At 37.0% G+C, this 20,138-nt stretch overlaps 3 protein-coding genes across 5 annotated transcripts in view; all 3 read right to left on the bottom strand.

The window, feature by feature from the left end:
• LOC115436254 (mitogen-activated protein kinase kinase kinase kinase 4) overlaps positions 1–1,763 on the bottom strand; it is a 48,471-nt gene extending 46,708 nt beyond the window's left edge. Inside the window, 2 exon segments of the mRNA XM_030159052.1 lie at positions 1,101–1,166; positions 1,503–1,763. Coding sequence (XP_030014912.1) covers positions 1,101–1,166; positions 1,503–1,559 — 123 coding nt within the window. The 5' untranslated portion in view covers positions 1,560–1,763.
• Positions 1,764–10,219: 8,456 nt separating this feature from the next.
• On the bottom strand, positions 10,220–15,071 carry chst10 (carbohydrate sulfotransferase 10). 3 transcript variants are annotated; one of them, XM_030159107.1, is made up of 6 exons: positions 14,968–15,071; positions 14,389–14,536; positions 13,738–13,847; positions 13,428–13,653; positions 13,125–13,230; positions 10,220–12,379 (listed from the first exon to the last, which is right to left on the bottom strand). In XM_030159107.1, exons 2-6 carry the CDS (start codon positions 14,480–14,482, stop codon positions 11,827–11,829), a joined length of 1,089 nt encoding a protein of 362 aa, XP_030014967.1. In that variant the 5' UTR covers positions 14,483–14,536; positions 14,968–15,071; the 3' UTR covers positions 10,220–11,826. The 3 variants fall into 3 exon arrangements, with proteins under 3 accessions (XP_030014967.1, XP_030014979.1, XP_030014988.1); XM_030159119.1 differs by having other exon boundaries at positions 14,389–14,531; positions 14,963–15,069; XM_030159128.1 differs by having other exon boundaries at positions 14,925–15,055.
• Positions 15,072–16,391: 1,320 nt separating this feature from the next.
• On the bottom strand, positions 16,392–19,249 carry rpl31 (ribosomal protein L31). The gene is made up of 5 exons (XM_030159335.1): positions 19,137–19,249; positions 18,313–18,416; positions 17,869–17,994; positions 16,547–16,659; positions 16,392–16,460 (listed from the first exon to the last, which is right to left on the bottom strand). Exons 2-5 carry the CDS (start codon positions 18,414–18,416, stop codon positions 16,429–16,431), a joined length of 375 nt encoding a protein of 124 aa, XP_030015195.1. The 5' UTR covers positions 19,137–19,249; the 3' UTR covers positions 16,392–16,428.
• Positions 19,250–20,138: the final 889 nt, after the last annotated feature.

Below are 20,138 nucleotides of genomic sequence, written 5' to 3'. Positions count from 1 at the left end.
ATTAGCAGTGGACAGTGAATGGAGCAAGAGATTAAGGGACAAAAAGAGGGAAAAGCTGTAATTCTGTGTCCCGTATGCCCGGATCAAAACCATCTGGTTGTCAGATAAAAAGCAGTGACCATCATCTGCATCTTCTCTTTACATCTGACTCAAAGTGCTCAGTCTCTAGACCTGATTTCAGGTCATATGAGCATGCATAAATGCACATCCACATCTCTCTGCGAGGTGATGCAGGGGAGATCCTGGGAGTTCACTCTGGGGGATTGAATGCAGGTCACTGGAGCACAGTGGGCTGTAAGAATTAAATACTCAGCTTAGCTCAGTGCTTAAGCCAAACTGATGTTTTTTGGTCTATTACAGCTGAGTAAATGTCTGCTGTTCATATATGTATGTGGTTAAATGTCATCCTAAGGGGTGGCAACAAAATGGAGCCTCCACTGACTGACAAGCTCGCTGCAGCAGCAACAACACATTACAACACCAAGCGGGGACGGATGACTCCTCAACCCTAGGCCATCCCCTAACCAAACACATCTGACTACTTATTCTTCAACAAGCTGTTTCTTCGTCCTTGGTAATGTCTTTCAACAACCGCAATGTTAATTTTCAACACAGAAATGTGACACCGAGAGCAGATGGCTCAGAGAGTGGGAGTCCCATCCAGTGAAGTGGAAAACTCATACACGGGATATGAAATTTAGATTTGTTAAAAAAAAAAAAAAAAACTACAGAAAGAAAAGAGTGAGGCCAGCTCATGACATACTATTTCTCCATCCTTGCCTCACCTAGTTTCAGTAAGGCAGGTGATGTAAGATAGGTGATGCATCAGACTGTAGACTGTCTGATTCACTCTTTACACATAACCTCCCTGCTGAACACATCAAATATAATCCCACTGATACTCAAACAACTACTGCAACTAAAATCTCACATTGTTGATCATCTTAAATCCCATGCTTTTGGAGCGTCTGAAAAGCATGAGTGTTTTTTTTTTTTTTCCTTCATTGTTCCAAGACTGGATAAGGGAGGAAAACAACCCTGGATGTGCTGAGCCCCCAGTGTGAAAACAGGACAGGCCATGCACTGCGCCTCCAACCAACCTTGTATACTTGTCCATAGGTGCCATTTCCAACTACCTCCACCAATTCAAATATCCCGGCTGGATCCTGAAAAGCAAAGGACAGATAGATATTTCAGTGTGAGGAAAAATCAGTGTTAAGGGTTTTCTTGAATAAACAACAGTGTCCAGTGTGAGCCAGCTGTTGCGCCCTGGTCTATCCAACATGCCAAATGCATCTCGAACAAAGGAAAACCAGACACTGGCAACACCTCGCTACGGCTCAGCGGTCATTTTCAACACTTTAACAAGCAGCCACATCGGAGAACAACTCAAAACTCATTTATATCACTCAGACAGACCTCCTTCCTTTGTATGGAGCCGCATTAATTAGAATTATTCCCAAAACAAAACCAAAATACTGGCTCGGTTCGGCTGTACTCACCCGCAATGAAGCCAAGTCGATGTCTACCAGACTTTTAGCTGGAGAGTCGTTCGCCATCTTTCAAAGAAAAGCCGAGCTAGCTTAAACGCTTTTAAAAAATGGTAGCCGTTGTAGCATTTGCGGGGACTTGCGGGGATGAAGTGAACAGAAGCCGCCGTGCTTTTCTCCTTTTAGGCTCCGTTTCTTAGCAGTAAATGCAGGGCTCTCGCTACTCCATGTTGAGGTGGCAGCAGCGGGCTCCCTGTTCGCAGAGCCACTGGAGCAAAGCTAGCAAGAAGAGACGCACTTCCGGCCGACACTTTCAAAATAAAAGACTCACTTGTATACCACTGATTTCAACCATAAACTGACATACAGTCGTGGAAAAAATAAATAAATAAAAAAAATTAGCCCACACCTGTTTTCTTCAATTTCTTGTTCATTTTAATGCCTGTTACAACTAAAGGTACATTTGTTTGGGCAAACACTGGAAACACTGGTATGACTGCTTCTTGGAAGTATAAAGGTTTTTGGGTTTTTTTGTGTTTGTATTTGTCTGTTTGCTTCTTAATGTGGACCATGTGTCTGAAATAAAGCTTATCTATCTATCTATCTATCTATCTATCTATCTATCTATCTATCTATCTATCTATCTATCTATCTATCTATCTATCTATCTATCTATCTATCTATCTATAGGGTGGGGAAGCAAAATTTACAACATTTTGAGGCAGGGATTGAAAGACAGTGTATGACCAATTAGTTTATTGAAAGTCATGAGAATTTCTTTGCCACAAGAAAATTTACATAATAGAAAATGTTTTTATTCTATGTGTCCTCCTTCTTTCTCAATAACTGCCTTCACACGCTTCCTGAAACTTGTGCAAGTGTTCCTCAAATATTCGGGTGACAACTTCTCCCATTCTTCTTTAATAGTATCTTCCAGACTTTCTCGTAATAGTTTTGCTCATAGTCATTCTCTTCTTTCCATTATAAACAGTCTTTATGGACACTCCAACTATTTTTGAAATCTCCTTTGGTGTGACGAGTGCATTCAGCAAATCACACACTCTTTGACGTTTGCTTTCCTGATTACTCATATGGGCAAAAGTTTCTGAAAAGGTATGGATAATAGTATTAGGTATGATTATGACATCAATATATGTTTGGTTTCAAAACAATTGATGTAGTGCCTGTTGAGAAAAAACAACTAAATGTTCATTGTAAATTTTCCTTCCCCACCCTGTATCTATCTATCTATCTATCTATCTATCTATCTATCTATCTATGATGATGAAATTCTTTATTCAGTCATCACATAATAACCAGCGTCAACAACAGCACTTCAAACATTACAGACATTACCAACAGGTTAATGACTGAAAACGCACAGGCAGAAGCAAAATGCTTATATTAATGCCTGTCCTACATAACAAATTCAGCTACCCAGCATCCAATATAGGAAAAAGAAAAAAACAAAAAACAAAAAAAACAATGTATCCAAGCAAACAAACAAGCGAAACATAAAAAGGTGAAAATAAACCAGAGAAACAGAAAACTTAACCACCAAATTAATGGTAATTTAATGTAGAGTCAAAAATATATAATTTACCTGTTACTTGTTAGAGCTTAACAATTGTATCCTTCAAAAATTGCCTTACGTATCATTTTTTTAAATGTCAAAAATGGGCTACACATTCTTAAATCCATGCTGGCCTCATTCCATAGTTTAACTCCAACAACAGATATACATCTTCTTTTTGTCTCTTTTTTTTTTTAGCTTTTTGTACAACAAATTTACAAACATCTCATAAATCATATTTAGACTCATGTGTTGAGAAGAACCTTTGTACACAGACAGGCAACCTATCTATCTATCTATCTATCTATCTATCTATCTATCTATCTATCTATCTATCTATCTATCTATCTATCTATCTATCTATCTATCTATCTATCTATCTATCTATCTATCTATCTATCTATCTATCTATCTATCTATCTATCTATCTATCTATCTATCTATCTATCTATCTATCTATCCATCCATCCATCCATCCATCCATCCATCCATCCATCCATCCATCCATCCATCCATCCATCCATCCATCCATCCATCTATCTATCTATCTATCTATCTATCTATCTATCTATCTATCTATCTATCTATCTATCTATCTATCTATCTATCTATCTATCTATCTATCTATCTATCTATCTATAATGATAACAACAAAAATAGCTTATAAGAGTTTAATTTCAGGGATGATATCTAGTCATTTTCCATGTTTTTCTTGATAATAACCAAAATAATTATAACCTTAAGTTCTTACATCAATAGCTATCGTATTGTACTGCCAAAAACTGTGCTTTTAGGCATTCCATGTTTTTGTTTCTGTCTGTTTTAGTCACATGACACACAGAGGAGTTAGTATAACCATTGTTTTTGATTACTTTTGATGGTCTAATAATTATTTCCATGACTGTATGTAGGAACACGGTTAGAAAAATAATATAATATTCCCATTTTTTAGGGAATATTTTAGTAGCTACAAAACACTAAAAAAAACAGTGCATTCCTGATTTTTTTAACCCATAAAGACCCAAACAACCACTGGCAACCCCAAATCATCTACCAATATAAATTGTTTAATAACTTCTGATCCACTAATTCCGTCAATCCATGCAAATAACTGGTTTAAAATACAGTTATTCATCTTTTCATGATCATCAGATATGACCCATTTGGACGTTCAGAGGTTCTGTAGTTACCGTGGAAACACCATCATCTTCTACAACATTGATTCACCAGTAAAAACCCATGGAGTTTTGGAAAGGACAGTGGATGGAGACACTTGGTTTATGTTCAGTTAATGAGTGACTGAACTGAAAAAGACACATTTTCTTCATTTTTCTCTGTTACTGATATTACAACAGTTAACTTTAATCTGATATTTTATGAACATCTACATGATCAGTGAATTAAATTTGGGAAAATACCTGATTTTTTTTATTGAAAAAACACAAAATACAAATGATAATATAATAATAAATGTTGATAAATTGCTTAAGTAAGGTTAAATAGAGAGAAAAATTCATTTGGGAACTGCCGGAAAAGTAACACTGGGTCTTGATGGGTTAAAGCATCAATGTGCAAAATACACAATCTAACCAAACACACCTAGATACATATACAGCTCAATAAATAAAAAGAATGGTGAGATGTTGTAGATTCTGAAGGCAGAGAGCATGGAGGCTGTCCACTGCAGCTGCTCCTCTGGTTTGTCAGAATAAGATGATGAAGAATTTATTTATCACTATATACATTGTTATACAAAGATATGCAACACACACTGAAATCAAACCTCTAGATTTAACCCATCACTTGCTGAATATTGCAAAAACACACCACACACACACTGCAGACTAGCTTCTCATTCCTTCTACAATCATTACAAAACATAAAGATTGGACTTCGTTTCAATAAAAAAAAAAAAAGGTCATGTGGTCTGATGAGTCCAGATTGACCCTGTTCCAGAGTAATGGGTGCATTATGATGAAAAAGAGGTGGATGAAGTGATTACCCATCATGCCTAGTGTCTACAGTACAAGTCTGTAGGTGGTATTTAGATCTGGGGTTGGGATAGGTTCTTGGATATTATGCATCTAAAGAAAACGATGGAAATAAATGTGACATTGCATAATAACCCCTTGGTCACTGTATAATAAAAGACAATGGTGGTCCAAAGAAACATTAGAGTGGAACTTTTTTTTGTCACTACATTTTTAATGGCTTTATTACTTCTTCTAAAATAATTTACAAGGTTTTGTTAAATTTAAGTAGCTTAAGTCCAGTGACAGACCTGCAAAAGAACAAAGGTGAGTGGTTCAGCACCGGAGGTAAAAAAAAAACAAAAAAACAAAAAACAAACCAAAACAAAGAAAGACAAAGAAAAAAGAGCTTAGAATACCAAAAAGTGAAAAATTTACAATTTACAACATCAATTTACATTTTTTCTGCAGGAGTGGAAGTCAACAAAGTGTTTAGAGTTGATGCAAACAATTCCCACAGATATCCCAAATTTTTGTTTTTATAAAAGCAGTGTTACATCAGACTTTCACATACACATTCTACATATTTATACATATTTTGCATCTATTTGTCTTCCATATTTGCACTTTGCACCACAAGAGAGTTGTCTTTTAATTTCATTGTACATGTGTATAGTGGCAATAAGATTATTCTATTCTTTTCTATTCTATTGTAAAGCCTGTTTTAAAACACTTCAATGAAAAAGGGTAAGAAATAGAGCAACCATTACAAATTTAAGTCTTTCCTTCAGACAAAAAGAGTAGAATAGAATAGAATAGAATAGAATAGAATAGAATAGAATAGAATAGAATAGAATAGAGCTTCCTTTTATGATTTCAGTGGATATTTTCTATATTTACTTGTTTGCCAACATCAGGATCCGGTGCATTGAATGAGAAGAAAATGAAATGTTTTTGCTGCAGGTATTGCCACAGAAATGGAGAAAAATCAGGTTCTTTTTAAGATGCAAAAGTCTTTACGCTGAAAAAAGAATGTGAGCCGCTTCCGTCCTCACCGTGTGCGTGTGCGTGTGACTTGACGCGCAGTGATTGAGAACCGCACAAACACAGGAAGCCGGTCCACTCCACACACACAGAAAAGGGCTGGGCCTCGGCAGATCACAACTGATGTAATGTTTTAAGAGCCGCTGATAAATTATTTATATATGTTTATCCGTGTGTGTATGTGTGTGTGTTTGTGCAGACATAAGCCACGCCAGCAGGTGAGACAAATAGAGGCAGACAGGAGCGGACCCCCCACCACTCAGCATCCTTCTGGACATGCGCATGCGAGGCTTCAGTGTCAATATTGGTAATCATGGGTGTGGCAAGTGAGCAGTCTCAGGAGTGATGCTGTGCATGTTTGTGCACCGTTCTCCATGGGGGAGTTTAAGACAACCAACCGGGACATCATGGAAAACCACTTAAACCCATCATTATTACATTCCTACAAGGCAGCAGAGATAAAACTACTGAGCTGAGAGGATTCACTGTGTAGAGATGGATGCTTAAATAATTAAACACAGCATGTTTCTCCTGTGTGGGTTTTGTTGAGCCTGACAGTTTTTTGCAGGGTCACTCTGTGGTGAGTTCAGGCACAGACAGTTTCTCTTGTGTCAGATGAAGCTGGGTGCAGGACTGTCCAATCAGCTGCAGCCTCAGCTTCCCACAGCAGCAGATTATTGGAAAGGCCACTGGATTCTTAAAGGCCTGACAGCAGTGCACCTAAAGGTGCTGCTTCTGAAAAACCACAGTGGCTTTATCGATCGGCTCTGCAGTAAATGTGGATGTGTTGAAGCAGGGCTGCAACTAATGATTTATTTCCTTTGATGTTAATCTTTGTCTTCACATTATAATATAAACAGAAAAACAGTACAAAACTTTAAGATAAAAAAAGCAACTGATTAAAATATAAGTGCTGGAAATAAAGTGACTAAAACAATAACAAGCTGCCCCATACTTTCAAGGTTTACTCCTTGAACACCTATTGTTGTGGTGACGTCGGATGAATCTATCTCTACATTGAACCTTTCCTCAGAAATTTTCCCCATTTATTCAAATAAAATCTTCTGAATTTGACATTTTTCAGGTACTTTCTTACATTTAACTATCCTGCATAAAAGTTCAGCATAAATTCAGAGGTTATTATATCAAAAGAGACAAACTGAGGAAAAACTGACATTTTATGTAAAATATGTCATTAACTGAACATAAAAACAGTTGTCTACAATAATCAAAATCCATGTATTTTAACAATGAGCGAATATTGCAGAAGGTGACAGTGTTTCCATGTTCACTGTGGAGTCTCTGAACACCCAAATGGATCATATTTGATTCTGCAATCATGTATTGATTATGTTGCATAATAGGACTAGTGATTCAGAAGTTATTTAGTAGATCAGTAGATGCTTTATAGTCATCGGTGACTGTCGTCTTGGAATGAAATACGTAAAAACAATCAAACCTTTCACTTATTTGCAGTGTTGTCAGTTTTTTATCAAACGTTCAGACAGACAAAGCTGATCTGTTGCTTAAACAAACCCAACATTCAAATGAGCAGGATGAACCAGTCAGACAAGATGAGGACAGAAACCACACACACACACACACACACACACACACACACACACACACACACACACACACACACACACACACATAAAAGCACAAAGCTTTGACTTATGGCATGTGATGTTAATACTTAAGACACTTAACCCAGCACTGTAAATCAACTTAAAGCCATCTGCTGTGAGATTAGGCGGCTGAGTGGAGACAGATCAGGTCAATCCTGATTCACCTTTGACTTATGACATGCCCAATTGTTTCTGGGTGTTAAATTAATGTTTTGCCTTTATTATTGTGGTTTTAATAATCATTCAGTGGTATAGTGAGGGGATAATTAGTATAAAGGCTTGAGGTTTGTGGCTTCATGGGAAAAGCAGTCAATTCTAGAGATAACACTACCATCTAGTGGATAGTTAAAGTTACTGCAGTGAGTGAACACATCAAAGCTCAGTAAAGTGACACCAGTGGTTGAACATACAATTACTCACATTTTACACAATAAACTTGATTATTTTCATTTTATGCAGTTTTATACCTATACTCCACTCCACTGAAGGCATGTATTACATTTTAACTTAATTACTAGATATTTTCATCCCCTCCTGTCAAGTTTAAAACATGCATGTCCAAATGTGATGTGAATTTTTTTTTTATGGACTGGGAAGATTCTCTTACTTTTCAAGCCAAATAAACTCATTGATTCGCTGGAAAATGCAGTGTCACAAAGACAAAAACAGGGATATTTTTCTGAGCTCATGAAAAGTTAAAAAGGTTACTTTTTTGAACAATATAACAGCAATGCTACAAACATGCTGATCTTCTAAAATATGATGCACTCCTGTAGATGAAACCTCCAACAGTATAAGTACATCAAATGAGGTCAGCCTTAACCCATAAAGACCCAAACATCCATTGGCAACCATAAGCATCGACTCATATAAAATGTTTAATTTGTATTGATCCACTAATCCTATCAATACATGTAAATAATTGGTGTAAAATACAGTTTGTCAACTTTTCATGGTCCTCAGATATGACCTATTTGGACGTTCAGAGGCTCCGTAGTGAACGTACAAACACTGTCATTTTCTAAAACATTGATTTACCAGTAAAACCCATGGATTTGGATCTATGACAATGGATCGACACACTTGATTTATGTTCAATTAATGAACATATTTTACTGTAAAAGTCACCATTTCTGCAATTTTCTCTGTTTTTTTTATATAATAACCATCAATTTTAATATGAGTTTTAATGAACATCTACACCATCAGTAAATTAAATACTGGAAAATACCCAATTTATACTGATAGAATACAAAATACATAGGATACTATTTTAAATAAATGGTGATAAATTGCCTAAGAAAGGTTAGAAATGGAGAAAATTTCATTTGGGAATTGACATACAAGTAGTGCTGGGTCTTTATGGGTTAAGTCATATTTTTGTGATATCTGCATAAAATGAAGCAGCAGTGTTAAAAGAGGAACGCAGATATTAACATTTGGACAAATACATGATTTAAGCAATTATGCTATGAGGCTAACAATGTTAAATCTGAAAAGGTTATTAGAAGTATCACTTTAAATGATAAATCTATTATTCTGCCCTCTTGTAGAACAATGCCACTGGTTTTCACTGTTAATTTAATTATCATTCTGAATTTTCTTGTCTCACATGATCTGATCAGCCCACATGGATGCCTCTTCACTATCCATGTCTTTTTTTTTTTTTTTTACCTGTGCTGTTGCTAATTTTTGTAATTGTCCTGATATTCTCCACTGTAAATATTATTTCTATGTTTTGTAAAATTAAATGTCATAATTGTGGTTCACCTACTCATTAGTCTGTCAGTTATTTTATTATTTTTTTTGATTTGGGTGAAAGTTTTTTTCTATTGACAAGAAGATAATTTAATACCTCAGGCCTCAGAATTATTTTAATTTCAAAATGTGTGCAAAACCTGATGTAATGGTATGAAGTATGTGAAACTCAAGTGACTACATCTAATTCCAGAAATCAGAAAATATTTTGTTGGAAAAACATGAGATTTTTTTAATAACGCCAAAGATAAAAAAGGCTTCACTATCATCACCTCAGCCCTGTTAGAGGTTGTGCAGTGAGCAGGATGTGTTATTTTGGGTAGTGTAGAAAATTATCCCAATAATAGAATAATATCAGCGAAAATTTTGGAAAAATATTGGAATATGAACTACCAAGGACATGTTCTGTGCTATATTTGGGTCATTTAACAGGAAATGACACACCAATTGAGGATAAATATTTGATTAAAATCCTCTTGGTAATGTCTAAAAAAGCCCTCACATGAAAATGGTTTAAAGAGGACGCCCCCTACCCTAAATAATTGGAGAGACATTGTGGAAGAAATTCTCAACATGGAGAGACTTACTTCTATCATAAAACTACAGCAAGCCACATGTGAAGATCGATGGAAAAAGTGGACAATATACAGGATGACAACTGACACTATGCTCTAAATGTTAGTGTTGTAAAGTCTCAAAAATTAAACTATAAGTAAAAAAAAAAAACAATAATTATGCTTCAAGTACTTTGTTTTTTTTTTTACATGAACTTTATTACTAACTAGTGTTCTTGTAATGTAACCACTGGACCAAAGGGTCAACAGGAGTCACCAGGAGGAAGCATCATCGTACAATTCAAGACACCATTTGTGCCACTGGGTTAATTATATTATTATAAATAGCAACATGTAAGACAAATGTTTGACTTGCAAGTCATGTTAAGAACATTTACAGTATTCTGATAAAGACTAATAACTGATCCTTGAAAATCCAGTGCCTGTTTCTTTCAGTATCCCAGTGCAACAGAGTCAAAATATATTATTATAGTAGACGCAAGAGCTACATACTGATCAGGACTGGGCAAACATGGGGCAGTAGATGAAACCGCTGAAGACTTTAGGGGCTTTGTTTCAGTCAGTGTGACATTTTAAATGTTCTTCGTGTCATTTAAACAGCGACTTCATGATTTACACAATATGAACATGCGTCGCACTGACAAAATATAAATGATAAAAAACTCTATAAAGGTAATACTGACTTGCATCTCATAAAAACATCAATGAAAAATGTGTCCAAATGTTCAATCTCATTTGGCTTTCAGTCTGACGGTATCTGACGGTTTTCACCCATGTCTTAACATGATAGCAAGAGGTACAGAGGAGACACAAGAGCATTGTCTGCAGCTCACGTCAACAGAATGAATCATTGAAACAGGAAGTCCATACAGTGCAATATAAAAGCTACATTACAGGGTAACGGGCCTGTATCCCTGGCAGAAAACACTTGTGTATGTGACATACAAGGAGAATCCAGTCCTACACATTAAATAGAAGACAAAAAACAGTGTTCCTCATTTGACCTTTACCTGCATGTGGGCGTCACCGTTACCTTTCCATCTCCACTACAGGTTTGTTGACAGCTCACATAGACTGTTAAATATCAATATTATAAAGCACTTTTTCCTTCACTGAAAATATAACCAACACAGCAAAAAAAAAAACAGTCAGTTACTCTGACTTAGGTAGCTAAAATAAGAGCATAACACTGTGCCATCTACTGCATACCGGCCTTTCAGAGTGTCTTCACACCTGCAGCCTTTAGACTGAAAAGAGATGTAGTGCATTTTCCCCTTTAGTTCCATTGGTTTGAGTCAGTGCACCCAAACAACTGCAACTGAGGTGTTAAGTTGTGGCGAAACATGAGTAATCGAGCCTCAATCTAACCAAAGTTCAAGGTTAGCTCTTCAGGTCTCCAGGTGTGCTTTTCATTCTGCAGCAAACACACAAACTAGCAGTTTGTGCAGTAGTTGTAAGCATGAGCTGTAAAAATAGAAATGCGTACAGAGCACAGGACCAATTTCCTATATCTATCTCATTATTCATGCCCCGCACACGGCACCATGACCAGTGAGTGAATCAGAGACAACAATCTCACATGGTTTATGTTAAAAGACTGAATCAAGGGGAAAACACTCTACATTTACAAACTCATCAACTAATCTGGAGCAGAGAAACAAACCATAGGTGTGAACCCACCCTTATGAGTTCTGTGGCAGCTATAGCTCACCTTTGTATCAGTAAACCAATGATTCTTAGAGGGCTTTCTGTGAAAATATGCCATAGTTAGTCTTAGTTATTAATCATTTAGTTCACGAGGAAGTCGGGGCTTGGATAACCGAACAGGCTGAAGTCACCCTTGTAACGTGCGTACAGGCGCCTAATGTCCCGTTTGCTGATGCCTGAGAAGTAGTGTTCCACCTTGGTCCTGTTGTACCGGGTGATGCCTGGAGGAATGGCAGGGTATGACACCAGCTGCTCGATACCAGCGGCTTTGAGGATGTGAGGAGCATCTCGCTCCAGTGTCTCGTGGTGGCCTACCACGCTGTAGTGGATTTCACATGGTGCGCACAACTCTGCATAAGTCACCCAGTGGATGATGTGCTCGCCAAATTGCCGGTCCATTCGCCGGCGGCCTTCCACATCCCCCAAGTAACGAACAAAGTCCTCAAAGTGCAGGCCAGAGACAGCGTGATCAATGTTACGATGGCTCTTGCGATATTTCCGGATGATGGCTGGAGCGATGTCATGTTTGTACCATGGCTCAAAGCGAGGGTTCTTAACAAACTTGTCTTTGAAAGCAGAAATGAGGCGTTCAAATGGATCCCTCACAATGAAAAACTTGAAGTAACTCCTCAATCTGTTGAGGCACAAAAAAGATGTGAAGGCGTCCTAGTTATTAAAAGTACGCAAGAACATTACATCATACAGCAGTCGTTCACTTTATCCACAGCAAGGTTTTGCTTTGCATTTTTCATCAGCTTTTTTTTGTTAACTTCAGCTTAATTCCAATGAATTTTTAAACAATGTAGTAGTTAGTTATTTTTTTCCTCATCAGACATTTGTAACCATACCATTTTCATACCATTTAGAAAATATATTTACATACAACAAATGAACAAGCATTCATAAAATCTGATGATATCCCACTAAAAGTCCATTTCAGTGGGATCTCCTCCCTTTACAAATAGTCCAAATTCACTTGCTCTAATGAAAAACAATCCCAAACTCTCTACTCTAGGTTCTTGCTCCTGAATTTTGCCGCTATGATGCCATATTTGGATAATTTGGTGACACAGATGTGTGACATGCTGTCATCTGTGGGTGTAAAACTGGCACATATTCACAAATCCACCCAAAATACTAGACGTAGCTATGAAACAAATGGTCAATGATGAATGTCTAATATGTTTTCTCTGGAATGTAATGTATTCCAATTACTTGTGTTAAGAGAAAATTCAGTTTCTGTACATTACATTTTCTTTTTTTATCACTTATTTTATTTAAATTGCATAAAAAGCAGTTTCAACATAAAGGTGTCTTTATTTTGTTAGTTTTTGTTAATAATAAGCTTGAGCCACTGCAAACACAGACACACGACTAACCTGTGAGTAATCTCCTGTGGAGTGAACGATGACAGCCGTGGCAGACCGTTTTTCTCATGGTCATGAACAAGGTTTTCAGGAATCTCCTCCACAGTAGAGAACGCTCCTGCCAAGCATAAAAAATGAGTCATGAGGTGAAGTCATAGATAAATAAACATACAGACTTTGGTCATCACTGGGTGTGACTGAAATTCACTTACTCCAAAGGAAAAATAAATCCAATTCAAACTAATACATCACAGCAATACTCTAATTTGTGCACAATCATAATCAATACTGTGAATGTGCACGGTTACTACTCACCATTGAGCACAATGAGAACCTTTTTCCATTGTGTGTTGCCTACTTTAGGTGTCTGGCAGAATAAGATCTTGTGTTTGTCACACACAAAAATACGGTCCAGGACGAATTTGCTGATGGAGACGTGAGTCAAATTCCTGAGAGAGCTGTTTTTACAAACAGCTGAGAGCAGCTCAATTCGTTTATCAACAACTAACTGCCAATCTGACACTGTGGGCACCTCTGTGGGCTGAGAAAGACAAACAAATTTAATGTACCTAAATGCAATACTTTGCCAACAATAAAGCATTGACAGAGTATATATATTATTCACCGGATGAGACGGCTTTGGATGGGGCTCTTCTGGGTTGGACACAGGACTGGGCTTAACCAGTTTGGTGCCAGGCATGGTCCAAGTCTGAGCACCAGCCCTCTCTCCATAGTCTGCAAGATTGATTATATATTAGGAATCTTTCAGACCCTTGACATGGGCAAAAGCAGAAACATTCTATGGCATTCAAAGTGCTTACTTAAAGGAACAGAAGTACTGGAAATTGGACTGTATTCATAGCTTTTGTAAATTTTATAGATAGCATTTGTGGTGTTTTTCTACCTTACTTAGTACACATCAGTGGAACACTCTAACATGTGGGCAGGGGCCAGAGACTGAACTATCAGCCTTTCTGGACGATTCACTCTGCCTCCTGAGCCACTTTCAAGTGTCAACAGTAGATGTATACCACTGCGTCATCTCATACATTTATTATGTAGAAAGTCCCACAGTGTAAAAAGGACAATATTTGCCTCTTAGACGCAGCTCAATATGAGCTTAAAGATGAATAAAATAATACTCAAGTACGTCTGAATTACACTTCAGTGCGTGGGTAAATGTGAAAACATGACACCTCTACAAGTTAATGATCTGCTCATACTTATTCCTGGCATTAATTCCTTCATATCATCATCATATGGAGCCTCATCGTACCATCCACAGCTCTGAAGCTGATGAACTTGCTGACAAACATGAGGATGAGCAGCACCCAGCCGCAAGCCCCGAGGAGCAGCCAGTGGTGCCGCATCGCTCCACACGTCAGCCCACGGCCATGGAAACACTGAGACACGGACACTCTGACCTGGACACACAGAGAACCCACAGAATGAAAGCCTACTGACGGTGTTATTCTGAATATCTACTGGTAACATAAAAATACTGAGGTGTTTATCATGTGGCTAACACTGCGTATCTAATGCAATGCTTACTCAATATGCTAGCATTAATCTGAGTTAGCCATCTGACGTTGTCTCCTTACTTCAAACAGGTATTAACTGTGTTAAGGCTAACACCAGGGCTTTCTTTTGTCGGATATTACTGGCTAGAAAATAGTTTGTTGAAAAAGCTTCGCTATATTTACATTGGCCAGCTGGTCAGTTAGTTAGCCCAACAGCTAGCCACACCTGTCCCTCTCAGACATGAAGCAGATAACTTCAGCATTTCAGTCTTCAACAGTGGCAAAAACTCACTATATAAAGTATGAGAAGGTGCCACGGCAGCCATAGACCTCACCTCTTTGTTGGGCTGAAGTTACTTCACAGCTGCACTAACTCTGGATAAAATGTTTGACGATCCCATGGCTGCCTGTCTGCTGCGTCCCCTTTCTTCATCACGGCATCTGACTGTGACCAAATACACAAGTAGCTTCCCCTAACGGCAGCACAGAGGAACTGCACATGTGTTCTTTCTTTCTTTCTTTCTTTCTTTCTTTCTTTCGAACGGCACAGTTTACATTACAAATATAGACTTTTCATAATAAACATACAAAGTGATTAGTTGCAATAGAAGTCATTATGTAAATGCTTAATTATAATCATGTATAGAAAGAAAGGAGAAGAAAAAGAAGATAGGAAAGACAGGAAAAAAGAAAAAAGTATGCCAACTTCTACTAGGGGTGTCAAAGTTCAGATGAACATATTAAGGGAAGTACAGATTTCAACAATTTTGATTGCCTTTTGCTTTTCGGAGTACTCAATTAAGAGAATGTATTGTTTGGAAGTATTCTAGAATGCAGTCGGGCACATGTATTCTTTATAAGAATGAATGTGATTCTTGAATATCGTCAGCCTCCTAAAATAACTGCTTATGCCATGCCATTTATTTATTTTATACAAAAATGACTTTTCCCTGAATCTAAATATAGAGAAAAATGCTCGTTTCTTGACATGACAGTTGATACTATTCTTTAACAACATAGAAAGAAGCACCAAACCTACTATAACATGTAGTGAAAATAAACAAAAACCTTGAAATAAAAAAAAAAATCTGAAAACAATTTCAATGGAACATCTCAGGTTCTAAAAATCAGCACATGGTGGCATGCTTGCTATTATATAGGCTATATATATGTGCCACAAACCTACAGGCCCAAATGGATATGAAAAATCTGATCTGATAGGACTTCTATTCTTTATCTACTTATTCTGAAAGAAAAACTTACCAAAAAAATCACAGATCCTTATTTAACCATTAAGTACCCAAGTGTTGTCCTGCAACAATGCCCCATTCCGTGGCAGTACATTCCCAGTAGTGGAACTTGTACCAACAATATCTAACATGTTCAGAAGTAATCAACTACTTTTAAGATCAATGTTAATCACAAAAAGCTAAATAGATTTCCAAATTTCCTCTTTTGGTTGCCGGTATTGAAATCTCTGTTACAGTTACACCTTTGTATAGTTTAAGGGTTCTCACAAGATAATAACTGTTTTTTTACAATAAAATGTTCATGATTTTGAATAATTCAAAGCTTGAAACTGTCAACGCCAGATGAACTTGTTTATATAAATCACTTAGTATTTTTGCATCATTAAAAATGAATGGAATTAAATTGACGTTTCCCATTTCTGACAGTATTCAAGTAGATTGCAATCACAAATCCATTTATGTGGTTTGATACAAAACCCCTCAACACAAATAAAAACAGATGACAGATGTTTTTCTTTTTCTTTTATTTATTCAGCTCAGACACATTTAGTTTTCATCCACATTGACTGTCTGCAGACCTGTTGGGATTAAAAAAAAAACACAAGTCAGTCAAGCATACAGGTTTCAGTGTGAAATTGATCACATTATTGCGGTGCATATTTACCTTTGCATGTGGTGACAGGAACGTATGTGACCAGGGTGTACAGTTTGTTGGGAGAGTCCTCGTCCTCATTACGCTTCCTGGACAGCCGGACGCGGATTCTGTATGGTACGTTCCTGAACCACAGAAACATGACATGTACATTTTAATTCACTTAGATTTCCCCCCTTGCTCGGGCTGTTAAAGTTGAGTCTCATTGTTGGACATCTGACTTATCATCAAATTTGAAATGTTGTAAAGCACATTTAACTCCGTATTGAGCATGAAAGGCTTTGTGATTTGTGAGACTGACAAACTGCTGTATGCCACAAATATATGACAATGCAATGCACGAAATGAATGTTTAAAAGCCAAGCCTCGAATTTAACCGTGCCATTTTGCCATTTCAGTATACACTTGCTTTGCAGACAAAATATTTAACATAAAAAAACATCTTGCTCCAATATATAATGTAAACCAATTTGTCACATTTATATGACACTGTGAAGTATGGTTCAAGATGTTCTGAACACAGAGTCACAGTGACCCCAAGCACGTATGTGACACTAAAAGTTAGCAAATAACACATTTGCACATTGCTATTTTCCAACTGACCAAGATTTGTGTGCGACATTACAGCCAGAACAAGAAAAAAGCAACACCTTAGAGCCACATTTACAAACAACAACGAACAAATTTAATGCAGTTATTGTGTAGTTTAATGTTGACAACTCATACATTGTCAGCTCAAGCTAGTGCAGTTTATCCTCCTGAGACCAAGGAAAGTACAGGTTTTGGCTTTTTTACATTAAATAGTTGCCTTTGTTGGAAACAGTCCTATGTAAAAAAAAAAACTTTTCAGATGCATTTCAAAGAATTTTTTGGAATGTCCTTTGCAGTGGACAGCATTTTTTTTCCCCTCAATAAAGCTGTCGAACTCTTGTCCCCTACACAGGACAAAAATACATTGCTGGGTCTCAGGAGGATATACATGTAAAAACTATAGAACTATAAAATGTAGTCCATTCTATTGTGTCCCCATACTGCTGGACACATGACTGAAAAAAATGATTATTTTTTGCCAAAAAAGGTGATGTTTATTTAGTTAACAGCTCTTCTGTTGTTCAGATTTAATATGTTAAAAACAATCATTATTACTTAATGAGGAATACCTCTATACTTATATATAGTAGATCTCTTGTAATGTTGTCTGTTTACCGACAAAAAAACCCCCCATCTGAATGTATGACCCCAAGGAGGGAGGCTTTTTCACTTGGATATTTTTTTTTTTTTTTTTTTTTTTACAATTATGCACAGAAATGAATGAACCTAAACAGTCAGCTTACCTGACACCCTTGCTCCACACAGCCTTGTTCAGGCGAGTGTCAATGCGAACATCAGGAGTTCCCATCTCCTTCATGGCGAACTTACGGATTTCCTTAATAGCGCGTGGGGCCCTTTTCTTGAAGCCACTGCAAGAAGGCATAAACATTTATATGATCTGGTTTTTATCATCAGCAATCCCATGTACAGATGGTCTGTGTTTAATGCAGAGCTGTAATAATCAAATCAATAAAATGTACAAAGCTTGCATTGTAAAAAAATGGAAAAATCACTCTCAATTCTTTTTTTTTCCCTCATTTGGAAGTAAGCAACCCATCAGAATATGCCACTAGGATCTTTGAAATGACTTATTTTCAATATTGTCAATTACCAGATGTAATAGTATTGTGTCAGTAGCAGCACTAGTAGAAACACAAAAACACTTCACAGGTCACATCTTAACTCACATTCCATGGATGCGCTTGTGAATGTTGATAGTGTACTCTCTGGTCACAACCTCGTTGATGGCTGAACGCCCCTTTTTCTTTTCTCCTTTCTTGGTTGGGGCCATCTGAAAACATCAAAAATAAATTCAGTTACTTGCAAAACTGATGCAGAGTAAGGAGGATCAACGCAGAATCAAGGACCATTGCAAATGACATCAATGATGACAAATTAAACACTTTTGACAGAAAATGGCACAAAGCCACCACCTATACCACAAAGAATACAGTGTAAATCTAACTAGTGTTCTGTCACCGTCCCTAATTATTTAAAATATAGCGATACTGTCAAAAAGTCACTGACATTAATAGCAAAACGGCAACCTAGCGCAAGTGTGCAAACGTTTCTGGGGGATAACTTGCATGTTAGCAGCGAAGTGTAGCAGGCTTCAAGCAGACTTAGCAGTAGAATTCAGTCGTCGCCACCCAGTTTGTTGATCTAAGTAATCTAGTGTTGGCTCGCACACACGTTAAAAGAATGGAAATTAGCACTGGATATATAATACGACATGGTAGATTGGTTGAAGACAATCCTATAACTAATTTCAGCCGCATGTTTTAGTGTGGGACACATATCTGGACAGACAACCTGAAGCCATTCGGACCGACTCAATCGAACCGCTGCTTTTTAAATGTCTTTTAAAACGTCCATCCACCTCAATTTCTCCTCAAAACACCCAATAGACCACTAACATATACATATTGGATAGCCATATGGTAAAATGTAGCATTAATCTTACAAGATGGAACAAGATTGTGGAAATGTATTTTCCGAAAAAAATACTCACTTCGGCTACTAGCTGAGGCGGAAGTCGGAAGGACGGATCTTCAGCAGGGGATTGTGGGTAAAGGAAACCGGTCCGTTTTAATTGATGTTCGTCCGAAACATCCTGTGGCGCAACTCGGTTCCCATTTAACAGAAACAAACAGGTTTTCTGCAACTCCAATTGTTTAGTTTAATGAAACATAACAGAAATGTCAAAGTTAAATTTAAGCGTTTTTAATATCACGTATTCTGAATTCTGACGCCTGTTTCTTAATAAATTACTGACCATAATGTGAAAAGATGAATACCCCCTGCAGTATACCTTATATTGACAATTTACATTTTTATAAAAAAAAAAAAAAAAACCTTTAAAAACAGACATATTATGAAACAGTATGCAACCTTATATTTTATATTTTACTATGAATTATTTTATTTCATTTGTACAACTATCAATCAAATATCAATATATATTTACTACTTTAACAGTTTTATATTTAAAAAATGTTTACCCCTCCATATTAATCATTCAAAATTGAATTGATCTTCATTCAAGTACATTGAATTTAGAGGAAACAAAAGGGACAAAAACAAACACTAGCCATTTACATTGTTCACTACTCTGAAGGTTTCTTATCTACAAAATAACTTTATTCATTCATTCATTATCTGAACCCACTTTATCCTTCCCGGCGAGAAGCCACACAGACAACATTCAAACTCCACACAGAAAGGTCCCACCCCCATTGACTGGTGTTGGAATCAAACCCAGGACCTTCTTGCTGCGAGGCACAAGTGCTATCCACTGCACCACAATGTTACCTCTATTGAAGTTAAAATGTACTACATTTTATGATGAGATACCCAGTTTGGCAGTAAACATTATGTAAACTGTAAAATACTTTAATCGTCTTAAAACTATGAACATATTCAGGCTATTAAATCTCTGACATCCTTCCAAAATGTTTAGTTTATCATACTTCAGAGGATTATACCCATTCTTGATTTAAAAAGTTAATAAGAA

Source organism: Sphaeramia orbicularis, chromosome 2 (assembly GCF_902148855.1).
Source record: "Sphaeramia orbicularis chromosome 2, fSphaOr1.1, whole genome shotgun sequence".
NCBI lineage: Eukaryota > Metazoa > Chordata > Actinopteri > Kurtiformes > Apogonidae > Sphaeramia > Sphaeramia orbicularis.
This window is presented reverse-complemented; position numbering and strand designations above follow the sequence as displayed.

Coding starts and splice junctions, on each gene's coding strand:
- chst10 (XM_030159107.1), bottom strand. CDS start 14,482: ATGCGGCACCACTGGCTGCTCCTCGGGGCTTGCGGCTGGGTGCTGCTC. Junction 13,654..13,737: donor ATCCAAAGCCGTCTCATCCG/GTGAATAATATA, acceptor TGTCTTTCTCAG/CCCACAGAGGTGCCCACAGT. Junction 13,231..13,427: donor GGTTCTCATTGTGCTCAATG/GTGAGTAGTAAC, acceptor TATGCTTGGCAG/GAGCGTTCTCTACTGTGGAG.
- rpl31 (XM_030159335.1), bottom strand. CDS start 18,416: ATGGCCCCAACCAAGAAAGGAGAAAAGAAAAAGGGGCGTTCAGCCATC. Junction 17,995..18,312: donor CACAAGCGCATCCATGGAAT/GTGAGTTAAGAT, acceptor GCCTTCTTGCAG/TGGCTTCAAGAAAAGGGCCC. Junction 16,461..16,546: donor TCCTGTCACCACATGCAAAG/GTAAATATGCAC, acceptor TAATCCCAACAG/GTCTGCAGACAGTCAATGTG.